Here is a 17,140-nt window from a genome sequence, read left to right as displayed (position 1 = left end):
AATTATATACATTTATATATATTATATATATCAAGCAAATTTTATATATATATATATATATATTATATAAGCATATACAAATATAACATATATAAAGCAAAATTTATATATAAATATAAAATATTTTATATTTATATTTATATTTTATATAAATATAAAATATTTTATATTTATATTTATATTTTATATAAATATAAAATATTTTATATTTATATTTATATTTTATATAAATATAAAATATATATATATTTATTATAAATTTTACTAACTGTTGTTCTCCTAACAGATTACAAATATACTTGTCGATTATTAGGCGTACACCTAATTCTTTTCCTTAAAATTTAATTATTTGCAATTCCAGTTAAAACAAAAAATGTACCTACCATTTCATTATATCGAAATATTCACTTCCATAGTAACGATACACGCGGATAACTTTGACGTTTGATTTTACAACTGTTACATACGTGCTCTCTTGGAATACGTAGTCGAAGTAAAAATTAAAAAATGTCTGATATTTCTTTATAATTAAATCGTAAGGATGCATTAGAAAGGCACAGAATTAATTTCTACACCTAATAATTCTCTCACGGTTGCTCGCCAGTGTTTTCCTAAGAATGTACCAGTTTGGATCATTTGGTCGCTAAATGTGCCCGCATTATTCCACTTTTGTATCGAATATCCCAAACATGGCCGTCGGCGTCTTCGAGTTTCGAAGCAATTTAGGAATAAAACAAGTCCGACGCTCGGTGTACGGTCAAACTCGTGCTTTACGACGAGCAATTGACCAGGCCAAGGGTTCACAAACCATAACGAACTTTATTAATCTTCCTTTTAATTGCTCCGTCGATTCAAACCGGTTGGGTACTTCGATTGGTCTGCGCGTTGTTAGGAGTCGATTCGCAAGACGTAGAGAAGCGTTATCGTTGCGAAGCGGTACTTACTTTGCTCGACGACCCTTTGTCGGAGAGAAAATCGGTGTTAGACTAACCTTTGTATTATTGTTTAGCAACAGCTTAGCGAAAAGGTCGAGCGCCGAGCCAATGTGTTTCCACTGGGAAGAGAATAAAGGTTAGTGATTCTTGGCGTGATCCTTGGCGAGTATTCTGAGATTAGTTTGCGCTCCTGAAGGTAGTTTAGGATTACAGTAAAGTATTTACTTTGGAGACGTGTGATATTTTTCAACGCGGTTTGTCAATTAACGCTTTCGCTGCGGACGAAAATAATTAAGTAGCCGTTCGCTGGGAGCTGCAATTATGATATTTTTTTTAATGAAAAATTTCTTACAAATGTTCTAATATGATTACTTAGAAAAACATATATTTGCGGTAACTTATTTTATATATAATATGATTGCCGAACAAAAGAAATGAAAACTGAAAAATAATAAAAACAACCATATCATCCGTACCATGTCATCCGCAGCGAAAGTGTTAAGGAATTATACGAGCTTCGATAGCTAACCCTAAACTTTAGAGGAAATAAAGGTAAATATTGTTCTTAGTTTATTATACGCAGTCAGTGTAAAAAGTATTCGTGCAGTGATTAATTGCAAGAAAAATGTTGTAGAAGATAATTTATTAACATTGCATTCTGGTCCACTATAAGTCGCTAAATGCAAACATCATTGAACACGTTTGGAATCACCTGAAACGAAAAATACAGTCTCGCCATATTTCCTCAAAAGATAATGTAGAAAAAGCACTCTTAGAAGAATGGAAAAATATTCCCAGTCACGTACTCACTTAATTTGGTAAATTCAACGCCGTGACGATTTCAAGCCATTATAAAATCAAAAGGTAATCCTAGTAAATATTAAAATAATTAAATGTATCGATTCACTGCCTTTAAATATACAATTTTATTATTTTTTTTCCAATAAACTGTAACTGTACGAATACTTACTACGCATATGTTTTCATCACTTTTCACATATTTGTTAATTTTTGTTAATATTCTCACGATAAACATAGATATCCCATTCTTTTAACGACAATTCTTCTGGAGCCATCTAAGAATGCATATGTATTTTTTCTTGGTTAGAATTTTGTTAATGAACCATGTTCCATTTTCATTGAAACATTTCGTTGAAACTAATACAGTTTACAACTATTGTACTTATTTGAGTTACGTCGAATTTCGAATACAATTGTCTTGAAGCAGGTCTTCGTCGTAGGCAGAAAATTGGGACCCCCCACTAAAATAAAATTTAAAGGAAAAATTGCGTAATAATGCACTATTTATGCGCTCTTTAAATCCATAAGAAAAAAACCTTGCGCTTGCTCCGTTTAATGCAAACAAATTTATTTAAATCGGGGGGGGGGGGGGGGGAGGGAGGTGCTTACTGGCAGTCCAGTAAAGTACTTTTAAAAAAGTTCTTACTCTCTGATAGAGGAATGGAAGAAGATCCCTTTTCGAAGAACATCGCCATTTAATTAATTTAATCCTTAGAAGAGTTGCAGTAATTATAAAATCAAAAGGAAATCCCACAAAGGAAGTATTAAATATATTACTACTGGCAGCCTACTCAGCTCCTCCGCCCCCCCCCCCCCCCGCCATTAAAATAAATTTTTTTGCATCGAACGGAACGAGCGCAAAATTTTTCTCTTACGGATTTGAAGAGAGCATAAATAGCGCATATTAATATGCAATTTTTTCCTTAAATTTTATTTAAGTGAGGTTCTCTCTCTCTCTCTCTCTCTCTCTCTCTCTCTCTCTCTTTCTCTCTCTCTCTCACCCACATACACACATACACAAACACCTGTATGCGTACAAAGATGACCACGTGCCATTTAAAAAGATTTAATCTTATTTCAATTATATCGAATTATCATTGTTCCGTCGAAATTAGAATGTTCGTTACATGTTACGACTCGTCCCGCGTTGCATCTTCGAAGTTCAAGTCTAGATACGAGCAAGAAAGTAGCTTCGCTTCGTTTTTCCCGTATCTAAGTGTGACATCGTTTCGCGACCGCGGAAAATGGCGCGAAGACGGCTTAAAACCGAAGGTTCATCTATCCGTGGCTGTCTGTTGTCCCTTTCACTGCGAACCGACCGCGTGGGAGGCCCGTTCGGGATCTCATAGCAATTTCAACCCGAACTAGTCTTCGTTCGCGGCTCAGTCTCCGCCGGAGTGTCTCCCGTGGATAATCATCTGTCCTCGCGAATCAACCGCGAACCACGACGGAAGTTGATCGATAATTTGCCGCATCGACGGCTCCTTAATCGAATTTCGCGGAGCGATGCGTATACCATCGAAATCCAACGAGAAGTTGTTAAAGACCAACTATTCGTACAAGAGTCACCGTTTCCGAAAGAGTCCCGAAAAGTGACTTCGAAGAGTCGCGAAAATTGTAAACGGACACAGCGCTGAAACATGTTTGCGTAACGCGTTTGCTCGATCCGTCCTTCGACGATCTCAACGGTGTTAAACGCTCATCGCGAATGTCTTCGATTACCCGGCAGCGAACTGTCGGACCTGGCCAACTTCGACGTCGAAAACTTTGTGCAAGTTCGAGGAGCGTTCGCGGACTGAGCGGACGCAAGATCGCTCGAGGGCGATCGATTCATCGTCGACGGATAACCGGATCGGTGATTTCCCAAGAGCTTGAAAACCCAGAGGGCAAGAAATCGGGCGAGAACACCGTCTGAGAAAACACGAACGAGCAGCGAAATAATTGCATCGTCTCGCGATCGATCGTTGGGCAATACGTGCCGCCAAAGAAGAGAAAAAATTGGGCCAGCGAGCCGGATTTGTTGAACCCACTCGGTGATCCTTTGTCGGAGAGAAAATTGCCGGTAACCTTTGTATCATTGTTTTGAAATGGCTCGGCGAAAGGTCGAGCCTGTGCGTCCCCGCCTCGAAGAATAAAGGTTAGAGGATCTAACTTAGATCCTTCGCGACGAGTCTGAGACTCCTTTGCGCTATCAAAACTATATGAAACGATTGGAAAATTACTTGGTAAAAAATCCTCCAAGTCTTCTCGAAAGACTATACTATATATATATATATCTCAGTCAACGCGCCAATTGCTAATTTTTCACGAATCATTTCTACTCTTAACTTCGATGTTCCGATGCTTGTCGACGGAGGAGTAATTCTACAAGCCTCGATAAATCATCCCGACCACTGACGGACGATAAGGAACAAGCTACTTTAGTTGCATCGCTTCGCAATCGTATTGCGCAATATCCAAGGGAGAAGAAAAGTTGAGGCTACGACGGTTTGTTAAACCTATTCACCGTTCCGCGTTCACGCTCATTGGATGCAGCCGCGGCCGTTCGAGCTCCTCTTCTTCCCTTTTCGTCCTCGTTCCATTGTTACGAGCGAATTGCACAACCGTAGCCACGAAGAAATCTACGACGAAGATTTCAATTAAGCCGCGGTGGTTAGCATAATTGGCCTGCTCCCTTCTGCCAACCCGGAAATTATTGAAGACTCTTTCTGGATTAACGCGGAGGTCTCGTGGGCAGTGCCAGTCCCGATTCGTCGCGAGAATCGAGTCTTCCTCTTCGCGTTACCGTTCGCGTTAGCGTTCTTCCGTTCCAGGAACGTCGCATTTCACCGCGACCTGGTGTCACCCGGTACATTTCGTTCACGGTCAAGTGCTTTTTATTCCGAAGCAACAGGAAGCGGCGAGCAATTTCCGCTGGAAGGCTCCAGGTTGGATATACCTCCATTACGTATGCGCGTCTGGGAAATTTAATGGAATCGACGACCCGTCGTAAACATGTGTGCCAGTGTCAGGCCCAAATGAAGCCGATGACTATCGAACGATCGGTACAGAAAAAATTAAATAGCGTCTTCAATTTCTTTTGACAATTTCATGTTACTCGGTGATTAAACCATTCGACGTTAAAAAATTGTAAATTACTGACTCACGATCGCAGATTGTAAATCTATGGTACGTTAATAGAGACTGATTTGAAATTGTGAGTGAAAAGATCGAAAATTAAATAGCGTCTTTAATATCTTTTGACGATTTTATGTTACTCGGTTAAAAAATTGTACATTACTGACTCACCATTGCAGATTGCAAATGTTTAGTACGTTATTGCCGACTGACTCGAAATCGTGAGTGAAAATATTGAAAAGTGCGAGAGAGAAAGAAAATAATTAATAAAATTAAGTAGCGTCTTCAATTTCTTTCGACGATTTTATTTTACACGGTGATTAGACCGTTCGACGTTGAGAAATTGTTAATTACTGGCTCACAATCGCAGATTGCAAATCTATAGTGCGTTATCACAGACTGACTTGAAGTTGTGGGTGAAAAGATCGAAAAGTGCGAGAGAGAAACAAGAAAACAATAAAAAAGCGATCGATGACTTTGAAACTAACATTAAGCACCGCAACCTAAAATTAAATTATGAAAGACACGGAGAGTAAAAGCGAAGTAGAAACAGAATCGCAGACACAATAGCGCATAGTAAAAATAATCACAGCAAGTAATCACTGGCCCAACTCCGGTGCATGAAATTTTCTGTTCTCGCCCCAATTACCTGCCGAGCTCTCGCGTGACTGTGGCCCGAGTTGCGTAAAAACTCGCGAACAATGATGGAGAACGTGTACGTGATAAAGGTGAAAACTAAGCCAGCGTTGTCTTCCTTGTATCCATCGGAGCGTCGCTACTCGGCGTCGACCGTGGGCGGTCTGTCCTTCGTCCATTTCGGCCTGGGCGCGCTGTCCCTTTTGCTGGGCAGCCTCGCCCTATCTCTTCAAGGTCCCGTGCTGTCGGTAGCGTGTCTGGTACCGTTCGTTACGGGCCTCCTCGCATGGCGACGGTGGTACATCGATCGGAACATCGCTATTTTCTTCTACGGGAGCCTGTTCTCTCTGGTGGCGGCGATCCTCTGCTTCGTCGCCACGGTGTTCGACATCGCCGCCGCGGCGGAAAACTCCGGTGGATCCTTGTGGTCTCTGGAGAAGATTCTCGAGCGAGGTCGCACTCGTACGAACGAGCATCCGGGAAACAACACCTTGTCGATCGACGAGGCCTTCAACTCGACCATGGTTCACGACCTGGAACAGAATATTAATTTCAACGGTCCCACGCCTGGAATCATACTCGATCATATGTCCAACATATCGGGATACATTTTGAGGACTTCGATCGGAAATAACGACTCTGAGAATTCTCGGGAGACGTTGATCGATTATAATCAGAACGATAGGGAATTCCTGGCTACGGGAGATCACGAACAGGAATCGAATGTTACGGAGGAATCCTTGGAGACGATAAAGGACAGAGTGATGACCTTTTGGCAGGAGAATTATCGCGATGCCTCGCACGCGAAGATTTTGCTCACGGTGAACGTGTTGGTGGCTGCTCTTTTGGAAGCCTTCTGGTCGGCGCTCAGCGCGAAGATTGCGTTACGAGGGATGATGAATCGGTTGCCCGAGTCCGGATACTCGAACGGGTCGAACGAGCGAACGAACTCGGAAAGGAGAGCGATGGGAAAGAAGAAGCCGCCGGCACCCAGACCGGACATATTGGATCACGATCGTAGATTGTCGGAGAGCTTGCAGAATCTGGACGCGCTGCACGGTCTGAGAAGCTCGGGGCCGGGGCTACCTTTGCCGGAATCCAGCAGAGAGTTCAGGGAGAGGGTCGAGAGATTCTTGACGAATCAGGCGACGCACAGGATCGTCGAAGGATCGTGTTCTTGAGGCGGGCCAAAGAACAACGAAATGCGTCGAAACACAACGAACAACTTACGGAGCGGTGTACCTTTGTGTCCAACAACGATGACAGTTTCGTTTGTTAGTCCAAAAAATATAACTAGGCGATACTTTGTAGCGTTTTAATTTGAGCTTCGTTTCTGATCTCGACACTTGCACAAACAGTAATTATTGGACTAGTGTTTTTCCTGAACTGTATATGTACTGTAGGAAAGCATATAATTACAGGGTGTGGCAAAAAATTTGACATCTTAATAAAATACTATAAAAATTTTACTTTTTCACAAACACAAATTTTAGCAACATTTATAAACAACACCTCTGGCTACAACGTACTTAATTGGTTTCGAAGTAGCCTCCTTGTGCTTTTTCACACAACGACAAACATTTTCGGAAGGATTCGAGCCCAGTCTCGGAGCAACGAATGCTCACATTTTTTCATTAGTGTTAGAAATCTAAAAAATGTATGTTAACGCATTAACCCCGGCGCTGATATTTGCGTTTCTCGTCGCGGGACGGCGCGGTGGTACACGCCATCTGATAGGCACGCGAGCGCGAACCACCGGTGGTACACGCCGCCCAATGAGAGAGTCTATCGCGAGCCACCGGTGGTACACAGCACCCGATGAAAGGACATGAAGGCGTGAACATGTTAAACAAGATCGAAAATTCTGAAAAAAGCACAATTACGTACCTTTTTTAATGAAGAATCGATCAAAAATTGTGAAAAAATTTCATACTTGAAGTGCTTTCGTGTTTGAATGAATACAACTTACAGGTCAAATTTTCTGCCACACCCTGTAGATAGCGCGGTACAAAAACTTTTCTTATAGTATACCGTTCTTGCTAAACAATGAGAGGAACAAGCTTTTTTCCAAACATTAAATAACAAGACTCTTCCCAATGTTACTATTTAATAGAAGAAATGATCGTATTATTAAATATTATGTTACGTAATAATTGTCCATATTAGTTTTGCGAATAGTTTTAAGAAACATCGCGTAAAACCGCAAATACGTATTTGTCTGTAGACGGTAGTAATCGCTTAAAGACAGTTTATTCCAGTTAATTTTTCAGAGCTATCGATCGATCGATTAATCGTAGATTTATTCAACTTTCTAATAAATCCGTCGATATAGTTTAATATTTATAGTATATTCGTTGCTTTCGAAACGTCCACTGATGAATGTAATAAAACCTACGTTTTCCAGAACTTTAAATAATAAGGTACTTTTACTAATTTACTATACAATAAACGAACCGACTGTATTATTGAATACCATTAAATATACCTAAGAAAATCTAGGTGAGTGCGCCAATTTTGATTCACATGCCAAAAAGCAATCACCTAGCAGTTTTTAGTTTTAATACTTGTGATTCTTACAATTGTTTTAATTATTTTCCTTTGGTCTTAAATATACCAAAACATGCGCTAATATGAATTATGTGGAATATATCCATATAGTATACTTACTATAAAATTAAACAATTGTATATTAAAATAGGTATTGTGAAAGAAAACCACTATTGCGTTCTGTTCGTTAGATCTATGATTTCGTACATTCATACTTAGTATAACCACTTTCTACTGTGTATACAGTCAGTTCCATAAATATTCGTACCTTCTATGTTTGTTGAAGAAATTCATCTAAATTAAATGATAATTTTGACGTCTTCAAATACATGTTTCATTATAATATATGTATAAATGAATAAACTTAACGCATGTATATATACTTATATATAACAAATTTATTTAGAAATATCTAAACCGATTGTTTAAGTTAGGCAAATTTTCTCAATAGTCATACAGAGTCTTTTGTCTTTGTTTATTTTAAGGTGAATGGGAACTGTTGTCTCATATTTCACCACTATGTGTGTTTGTTCTTTCCAATTTTTCTTTTTCTTCTAATGTTTTTTACTTTTTTTAGTTGCTTATCTTATGCTATATAAGGATGTTCGATACTTATTATTTGTTAGCCTAAGTGGTAGTCGGCTACGCTACTCACTGATCCACTGTCCGCGCTAGACTTACGAAGCTGACTGTATGTTACAAATCAAAAGATCAGCATTAATATTTCGTTTTGCATAAATACATGTGTTTGCGTCCGTTCACTACTTCTCGTGTGCGCCATGCACGATAGACGAATAAAATCCGCAGTTCGGTGACTCTGGTTATACAGGGTACCCCTAATTCAAGTGTCAAAGCTTTGGGAGAATATGGACCGATAAATTAAGAAAAAAAGTTTGGAGAATTATCGTGAAAAGGAAAGAAAAAAGGTTTCGTCTTTTCTATTATTTATTTACACTTACTTATTTCGTTATCACTTACTTAATTTATATAATACGGACACTGTTCAAATTGATGACCTCTTGCTGCAATGCATGCATTAAATAAGTGATAACGAAATAAGTAAGTGTAAATAAACGAGAGGAAAGACAAAGAAATTTTTCTTTCTTTTTTACGATTTTCATCAAAACGAAACAAACATACTCCCAAACTACATGCTCCCAAAATTTTGACACTTAAATTAGGGACGCCCTGTATAGTTAGCAATTTCTCCCCGAAATGATTAATTCCACGATAACAGAGTCGTCGATACTGCAAATCACGTTACGCAACGAAAGTAATAATCATCCATGCAAACACTTGCTGCTAATTTCCTTCGTTCGCGACTTCGTTAATTAACTCGAAACGACAGACACGTAGTCGAGCATACTGTAAATAATTTGTGTTTAAACAGCGCCCCGTGAAGTCGAACGCGATTGCAACATCGTCGGGGTAGACGGAGTCGATTCGGACGCGCAATTGGATACAGTTAAAGAACGGTAGTTATATATAACGAGTCTTCGTTCTACGAGATTGTATCACCCGCTGGAAAACACTTAATTCCAATTTATTATGTCTGATCGTTACGTTCCTCCTTCAATGTTAATTAAAACGCTTCAACAGCATCAAGCCATTTCGAACACGATCAAACAAAATTATTCATCTTCATACTTGTGGCTAACATTTTGCAGTGAACGCGACTACACTTGTCCTATATTTACAACGACTACGTAAAAATAAATCTGAAATATCAGTTTGATAACAATGTACAATGCGACACGCGATTTTACGGTCACTTGTATTTTTGATCATTAGTACTAGTGCATTTATGGTAGAGATATTTGTGCATTTATGGAAACTTTACTGTATGTGCTATCATTCTATAAATAGTTACACGACCATTAGTCATAGTTCGTTGCTCCTCAATGAAATCGTTTGCAATTTTTAGTGATATTACCTCGGTTTAATACACTACTCATCGAGTTATACAAGAATCCGTTAAGATTCACTGGACTTATAAATATTTTTTGAAAATTTGGGGCGACACAATTTTACGGTCGCTTAGTGAAATGAATATATAATTTGATGAAAACAAGAAAATGTAACACAAAAGGTAATTAGAACACCTCCATAATATGGAATATAATTCCATGATATTATCTCCATAATCTTCGTTTCGATAAACATTAAAAAATAAATATATAAAAAATATATAAAAAATAAATATAGTTAAATATTGAATCAATTAATGTAACGCAAAAGGTAATTAGAACACCTCCATAATATGGAGTATAATTCCATGATATTATCTCCATAATACTCGTTTCGGCAAACATTAAAAAATAAATATAGTTACATACTGAATCAATTAATGTAACGCAGAAGGTAATTAGAACATCTCCATAATATGGAATATAATTTCATAATATTATCTCCATAATCTTTGTTTCGACAAACATTAAAAAATAAATATATAAAAAACATAAAAAAAATATATAAAAAATAAATATAGTTAAACATTGAATCAATTAACTTTGAGGTATCAAAGATGAATAAAAATGAATATTACCTACCATTGTCACAAATTGTTCGTAAAATTAATTCGTCCTAAAAATCTGCAACTTTCTGCATCTTTTTATCCTATCGTTTCGTATTGGGCTCATTCATTGTTAGCCGGGCTCGAACTTGAATAGAATAATGAAAGAATATACAGCGATACCTCGGAGTCGAGAGTCCCGTTTTGATTCAACCGCTACCGATCGATCCAGATTACGCGAAACTATCGTTACGTACAATGGTCTTTGCCTCTCGCACGCGGGCATACGTGCCGCGAAAGTTCAACGATTCGTGCAGCCTGTTGCGAAATCCCATAATCTGATATTGGCCAACGCAGAGAGCGCGGGAGTTTACCAAGAAAATCGCTGACAATAGCGGGCGCCCGCTATAGATCTCGCATACCTCGTTAAATGGTTACCGGGGCGTGTTTCTGTGACATATCGAGCACGATACAATCGTTGACCGAGGAACGATTAGCCACTACCACTTCTCCGTGTCCGTGTCTCTGATCCTAGAATGAGTTATCTTGAGTTTCACTTCTGAGCGCACTCGAGACACTGGAAAAATGTCAATTTTATTGGGCTAGAATTAAGTAAATTTCAGCGTAGAGAATGATCAGGGATTAATTAAAACGAAATACTCGAAGCGGAACTGTAAAGCTATACTTGTTTCAAAAACGTGTACGGGTAAGTCCATAGAAATCTTAGATTTGCTATTTTGCGTCTTTATTTAATGTTATCTTCTGATGTTTCAATATATTAATTTATCAATTTAATTTACCATAATTTAATCTATCAATCATTTATTTTATCATATGGACGTTTTTGGTGGAAGGTAATGATAAAAACAAATGTTTTCCATGGGTTTCGTAAAATTTGTAAGCTATCTGAGAAGCCAGGAAGTCTTTAAAAAATTAAAATGTTAAAAATTGCCTTGTGAGTTTGTTAATTTTCAAATATTTTGAGATAGCTGTAGGCTGTGTACGCCGTTAAATTTTTTGACGTGGCATTAATTGGAAAAGCTGGCAGATATACATATAGTCAATCTAATAAGTATTCGTACAGGAACCAATTCAAAATAAAACTGCATATATTTATTTTATTAATAAATTCTAGGGGAAGAAATAATTTAGCAGCATTTCTACATGTTTTTAGAGTAGAATTTGCGTAAATTAATGTTTATTACTTTTAATGTTAATTAAAACGTTCTCTTATTTCTTTTCTTATTATTTTTTATTTTGGTATTTTTTTAAATTGGTTGGTGTACGAATACTTCTTACACCGACTGTATTTTAGAGTAGAATTTCGGTAAATTAAAGTTTATTATTTCGAATGTTATCATCTTATTTCTTTTCTTATTAATTTTATTTTAAATTGGTTGGTGGCCGAATACTTGTTACACTGACTATATATGTGAAATGAACCTACAAATCTCATATACAGTAAAGTCTCCATAAATGCACAAACTCGGGACTGAACTAGTGCATTGTGGTAGAGATAGTTGTGCATTTATGTAAACTTTACTGTATATGCTATCATTCTATAAATAGTAACACGATCATAGAAAACATGTGACCAACTTTCATTAATTTTTGAATTTTGGACTATTTTCTTTTACGAAATTTACACCGTCAAATTTTGTTCATTTCCGATCCTTGAAGTTCGTTTATCTTATGAAGAGGAACCATTCCCGAAAACCCCGATTGATGTGCCTCTTTTTTTCAGTGAATTAGAGTCGCTTGAAAATTTTATCCAAAATCGATATGAAAATTTCAGATTTACATTGAAGCACATTCAAAATAAACTATGCATTGCCAGTCTCACAGTTGTGAACTAAGCTATATGGAGTAACGTTCATAAAAATAAATAATGCACCGTTCTTACGTTAAAAGATATTGATATTTGAAGCAAATAAATTCGTATTCTGTATCATCAGAAAATCGACCAACGAAGAAATGATAAAAAAAATTCAAACACGTTGTACAAAGCTGTTTCGAAATGTTTTGTCTGGTATTTTGACATTCCTAATTCAGTTTGCGCGAATGTTATATTTCCAAAATATATTATATTTTTCGTTGTGATTGTATATTTTGGAGTTTAATGAAGCTTTATCAGGAGTTATTAAATATCGAATAAAAAATTGCTTGCTTTCAACATTATTTAAAACCTTCTTAATTTTAATTATACCTCATACAGTTTTTGTTAGGTCTTAGAGTGTGAATGTGTGTACTAAAATATTAAAAATGTATTGTCAAAAAAGAACTTTTTTTTCCAATTGCAAATCTGAAAGTTGTGTGGATTTGCCCATATGTAAATATTAAATATTAAATATCAAATAAAAAATTGTTTGCTTTCAACATTATTTAAAACCTTCTTAATTTTAATTATATCTCATACAGTTTTTGTTAGGTCTTAGAGTGTGAATGTGCGTACTAAAATATTAAAAATGTCCTGTCTAAAAAGAATTTTTTTTTCCAATTGCAAATCTAAAAGTTCTGTGGATTTGTCCATATGTAAATATTTATTTAACGTTTCGATGGTGATTGAAAAATATTATATTATCTTTCCTTTGAAAATTCTTCTTTTTTTTAACACACAGGCTGTTTTGCAGATTATGGATGGGCATTACTCACTTGTGATAACTGTCGTTGTCGATCCTTGGAGGAAACCAGTTGTCCGACGCTTGCTACGTCTGACATCTCTTCATTTAGTTCAACGAAAAGAGTACAAGGAACGGGTTGGTGTGCTCTTCGAATTTATTACACTCGAAAGAATCGCTACAATTCATCGAGCCTCGCGGTTTCTTTACAAAACGAAGCTTTATTCTTATTAATTGTCAGTTACATCGGTCGACTTGCTACGTAGATCGCTCTTAAGGTACACTTTATCGAGTAAAGAACGTTAAACTACTCCCCTAAGCTGGCCTTGCCTCTTCCACTCTTGAATCCTGGTTAGAAAATATGTATCTCCTTTGTGTGGGGTGTGTATATATATATATATGTCACGTAACAAACGGCTGACTACGGCGATAGCAGAGATGGGCAAAACTCTTGTCTAGATAAAAATATCGAGTAACGAACAACTTTTGGTGCGTTATTTGGCCAGTAAAATATATGATCTTGAATTGTACAATCAAATTATGTTTCGTGTTTAGCGGCTGGAAGTTCATCCGAATATATAATCTCGTGTTTGTTTATTCGAAGATTTGTACTTGGAGATTAGTTTACACAAGCATTCGCAACATTTTCAACTTTATACATTGGATCCAGAGACGTAGAGAGGGGCGCCAAATGGCGCACAGTGGTTTTGAAATCTCAATAAAGTCAAATTGTATAAGGATAGTGCTATATTTCTGAATAAAAAACTATTAAAAAAATCAAGTTATATGTCCCACAAAAGCCTTAAAACTTTTTCATCATGAAGAATAATGGATAGTTGTATACTCAAAAACATAGAGCAGAAAATCACTATCACGTTTACGCGAACAATTACAAACGAATGAGTTGAAGAGAGAACAACAAATTCGTCGAAGCGAAAATGAAATTATCTGTATTACAGGGGAGCTTCCCACCCTCCAAAATTGATAGGGTTCTCAAATTCATTAAACTACTCCCCCGAGCGCCAAATTTCCTCGCAACGCCTCTGGTTGGATTCTCTGAAAAAATAAGTAAGAGTAAGTATACAATCATATATTCGTCGAAAAGCAATAACGGAATATCTCGAAACAAGTAGTTTCGAGTTACGATACTTTAAAGTTTTTAAAAAGTCCGGAAGATTTTATTTTAATCACGATGGAAGTGAAAATTTAACGATATGTTCAATAAAAAAAAAAAAAAAAGAAAGGTTACGATACAAATACAAGCGTACGCGACAAATTTTTGTACATTTAAATAACCGTTCGATAAACGTCGGGAATAAATCGCGTTAACTGTAGCGTTTTATTTCGTCACGTATGTTATTCAAATAATATTCTGTCCATCCCTGGGCAATAGACGGTCGACGATATTTTAACACGTCGCGCTGATCGAGTAGAACCGATCTAATCCTAATATCGTTCCTTGGTCCACCATGGGTTTTATGTTCGAAAGCGAAATGCGGCCCTACAACGCAATAAGCTCGAAGCAAACACAGACCACGAACACGATTCAAGGAATTCCTCGACAAGCACGAATAAACGACAGCTTAACTACTTGTTAGGAAATCGCGGTGCGCAATGAAGAAACGCGGTTTCGTTGAAAGAGAAATATAATATTCGGAAATACATGGTGTTCCAAAAATGTTGAGGGTTCTTGAAAGGGGAGGTGATTTGAAACAATTTTTTCCTTGGCGAAAATGTTGTATGATGTTTCGTTAAGGAGATATTAACAGAAGAACCTCGACCAACCAGAGCGCGAGTACGCCATTGGGAGCGCCCGCAGTAGCGTAGACTACGGCGCTCTGATTCGTCGAGGGTTTTCTGTTGATATCTCCTTAACGAAGCATCATGCAACATTTTCGCTAAGGAAAAAATTATTTCAAATCACACCACGAACCCTTTCAAGGACCTCCAACATTTTCGGGACACCTTGTATAGAGTACACGTGAATTCGTGGAAGTTAGAAATCGCGGCGAATTTCAGCCGCGCAAAACAGTAGAACAATGGGAGGAGGCAAGAAGCTGAACCTCTATGGAATAAAACAGAATAAATTTTGTATTTAACCCCTTAAGTTACGGCCACGTGTCAGACTCGTGGTCCGATATTCAGGCCAAAAGTGATTATCACAAGCCTGGCTCTATTGTTCGGGGTAAATGTAAACATCACATTTTGGTCCCAGGCTGTTCGAGAGTAAATCGTAACTTAAGGGGTTAATAATGATGATAATAAACCCAAAATTCACAGAGAAGGGAACACATGCTCGTTACCATAATAAGTATTATGTATAATTATAGTAAAATAAGATATCAACGACACCGATATCGATACTAACAAAGCTTTGAATACGATAGCGAAAAACAAAAGAAAATGGGACGTGACGCTACGGAAAATTAATTACTTTTATTTATAAATATAGATGTAGAAGAATATTGCCTCCTCCTATTTGGAAGTTCCAGTTGCGCCACTGACGCGTACGTATTTCGTTAATTGTCTGAACAGCAATAAGTAACGGGCGCGCCTGTCGTTCGATCATGCGAGGCGGAGAATAAATGTCGCGTGGCAGTGACCGAGCATTTAGTAAACTTAACGAAACCTCTCGATACGCGAATATGGAACGCAACACTCAATGGTAAACGTTTCTTTGCAACGATTAGCGTCTAAGTGCGAAATCGAGCTGACACCTAGCTAAATATTGGCAAGAGTAAAGCACACTTTTGTACATGGACGTTTCTAACGAGTCGCCGAAAAAAGAACTCCGGTCCGAGGATCATTTTACAAGATTACGCCATTTTGACGATTCAGAAATATCGAGAACGCTTTTCTTCGAAACGTGACTTTGAGTCTTTAAATGTAATCTAGAAGAAGTCACTGTACAATATTTGCTATGTATCTGTATACAGAAATTACTTGGAACGGTAAATTAATTGTACCAAATATAAACAAATGTAGATATCTGAAAAATTATTCAAAGTTTTGAAACTGATTTATTCGCAATAATAAGGTCATTTCAATCGAGCGTATACATTCCTTAATACAATTTCGTGAAAATCCCGTTCGTTTCGGGTCTGTCAATATGGTGTATTCTCTTAAATAGCATTCCTATCGTTTCCAGAGAGCTTTCTTTCGGCGCTTCACCTATGAAACTAATCGTTTCTCCTTTCCCCTGCGTATTTCTCTTCGGCATACATTAACGATTAATATTACGAACAACACGGGCGACATCGCTTAATTAACAAAAATACGTGGTTATGATAGGATTTCTCGCGAGCATTCTGCCGCAGAGTCTGCCTCTCATAATCCTTTTCAGACTTCTAATAATGCGTCGATCGCGAGGTAACTGCGATCGATCTTTGTTTGCTTACCAACTAAATGAAATTAATAGCACAATAGTCATCTTAACTTTGTTAAGCGTCAACGTTTCAATGCTGGCACTGCATTATACTGGATTATTTTTCGTAACAATTTCTGAACATTGAATAATCTGACTTTGCGAGTGATTTTACAGTAAATAATACAGTTCGATATATTAGGTTGTCGCAAAAGTTTCTTTCTTGAGTTGAACTCAGTTATTTTGTGTGGCAGTTTTTATGTAAATAGACAACCTAATTTCTTAGATGAAAATGTTGACATTTAAACGATGTCATCTTTCATCACGTTCAATTCTAATCTTTTATTTAACACGTTGATCGCCACGTCGACCATATATGGGTGATAGTGCTTTTCACTGAAGAACTAAAGAAATTAATTCTAAAACTTAACCTTCTCGGTGCTCTGCGCGAGTATACTCGTCAAATTATTTTGTTCTTGTCGTGCTCAAGACGAGTTAAATCGCATGAGCTTTTTAAATAGGAAAGAGCTCGAGACGAGTTAACTCGGTAACTCATTAACAATAAGCTCATGCGATTTAACTCGTCTTGAGCACGACAAGAACAAAATAA

General features: G+C 37.3%; 1 protein-coding gene across 1 annotated transcript; it reads left to right on the top strand.

Moving 5' to 3' along the window:
- Positions 1-2,950: 2,950 nt before the first annotated feature.
- LOC128885456 (uncharacterized) lies at positions 2,951-12,568 on the top strand. The gene has a single exon (XM_054139515.1). It carries the CDS (start codon positions 5,555-5,557, stop codon positions 6,668-6,670), a length of 1,116 nt encoding a protein of 371 aa, XP_053995490.1. The 5' UTR covers positions 2,951-5,554; the 3' UTR covers positions 6,671-12,568.
- The last annotated feature ends 4,572 nt before the right edge of the window (positions 12,569-17,140 follow it).

The sequence above is a fragment of the Hylaeus anthracinus genome, unplaced genomic scaffold (assembly GCF_026225885.1).
Source record: "Hylaeus anthracinus isolate JK02 unplaced genomic scaffold, UHH_iyHylAnth1.0_haploid 11981, whole genome shotgun sequence".
NCBI lineage: Eukaryota > Metazoa > Arthropoda > Insecta > Hymenoptera > Colletidae > Hylaeus > Hylaeus anthracinus.
Note: the sequence above shows the minus strand (reverse complement) of the source record. Positions and strands in the feature narration are given on the sequence as shown.

Excerpts from the sequence above, each read along its gene's own strand:
- LOC128885456 (XM_054139515.1), top strand. The coding sequence starts at position 5,555 with ATGATGGAGAACGTGTACGTGATAAAGGTGAAAACTAAGCCAGCGTTG.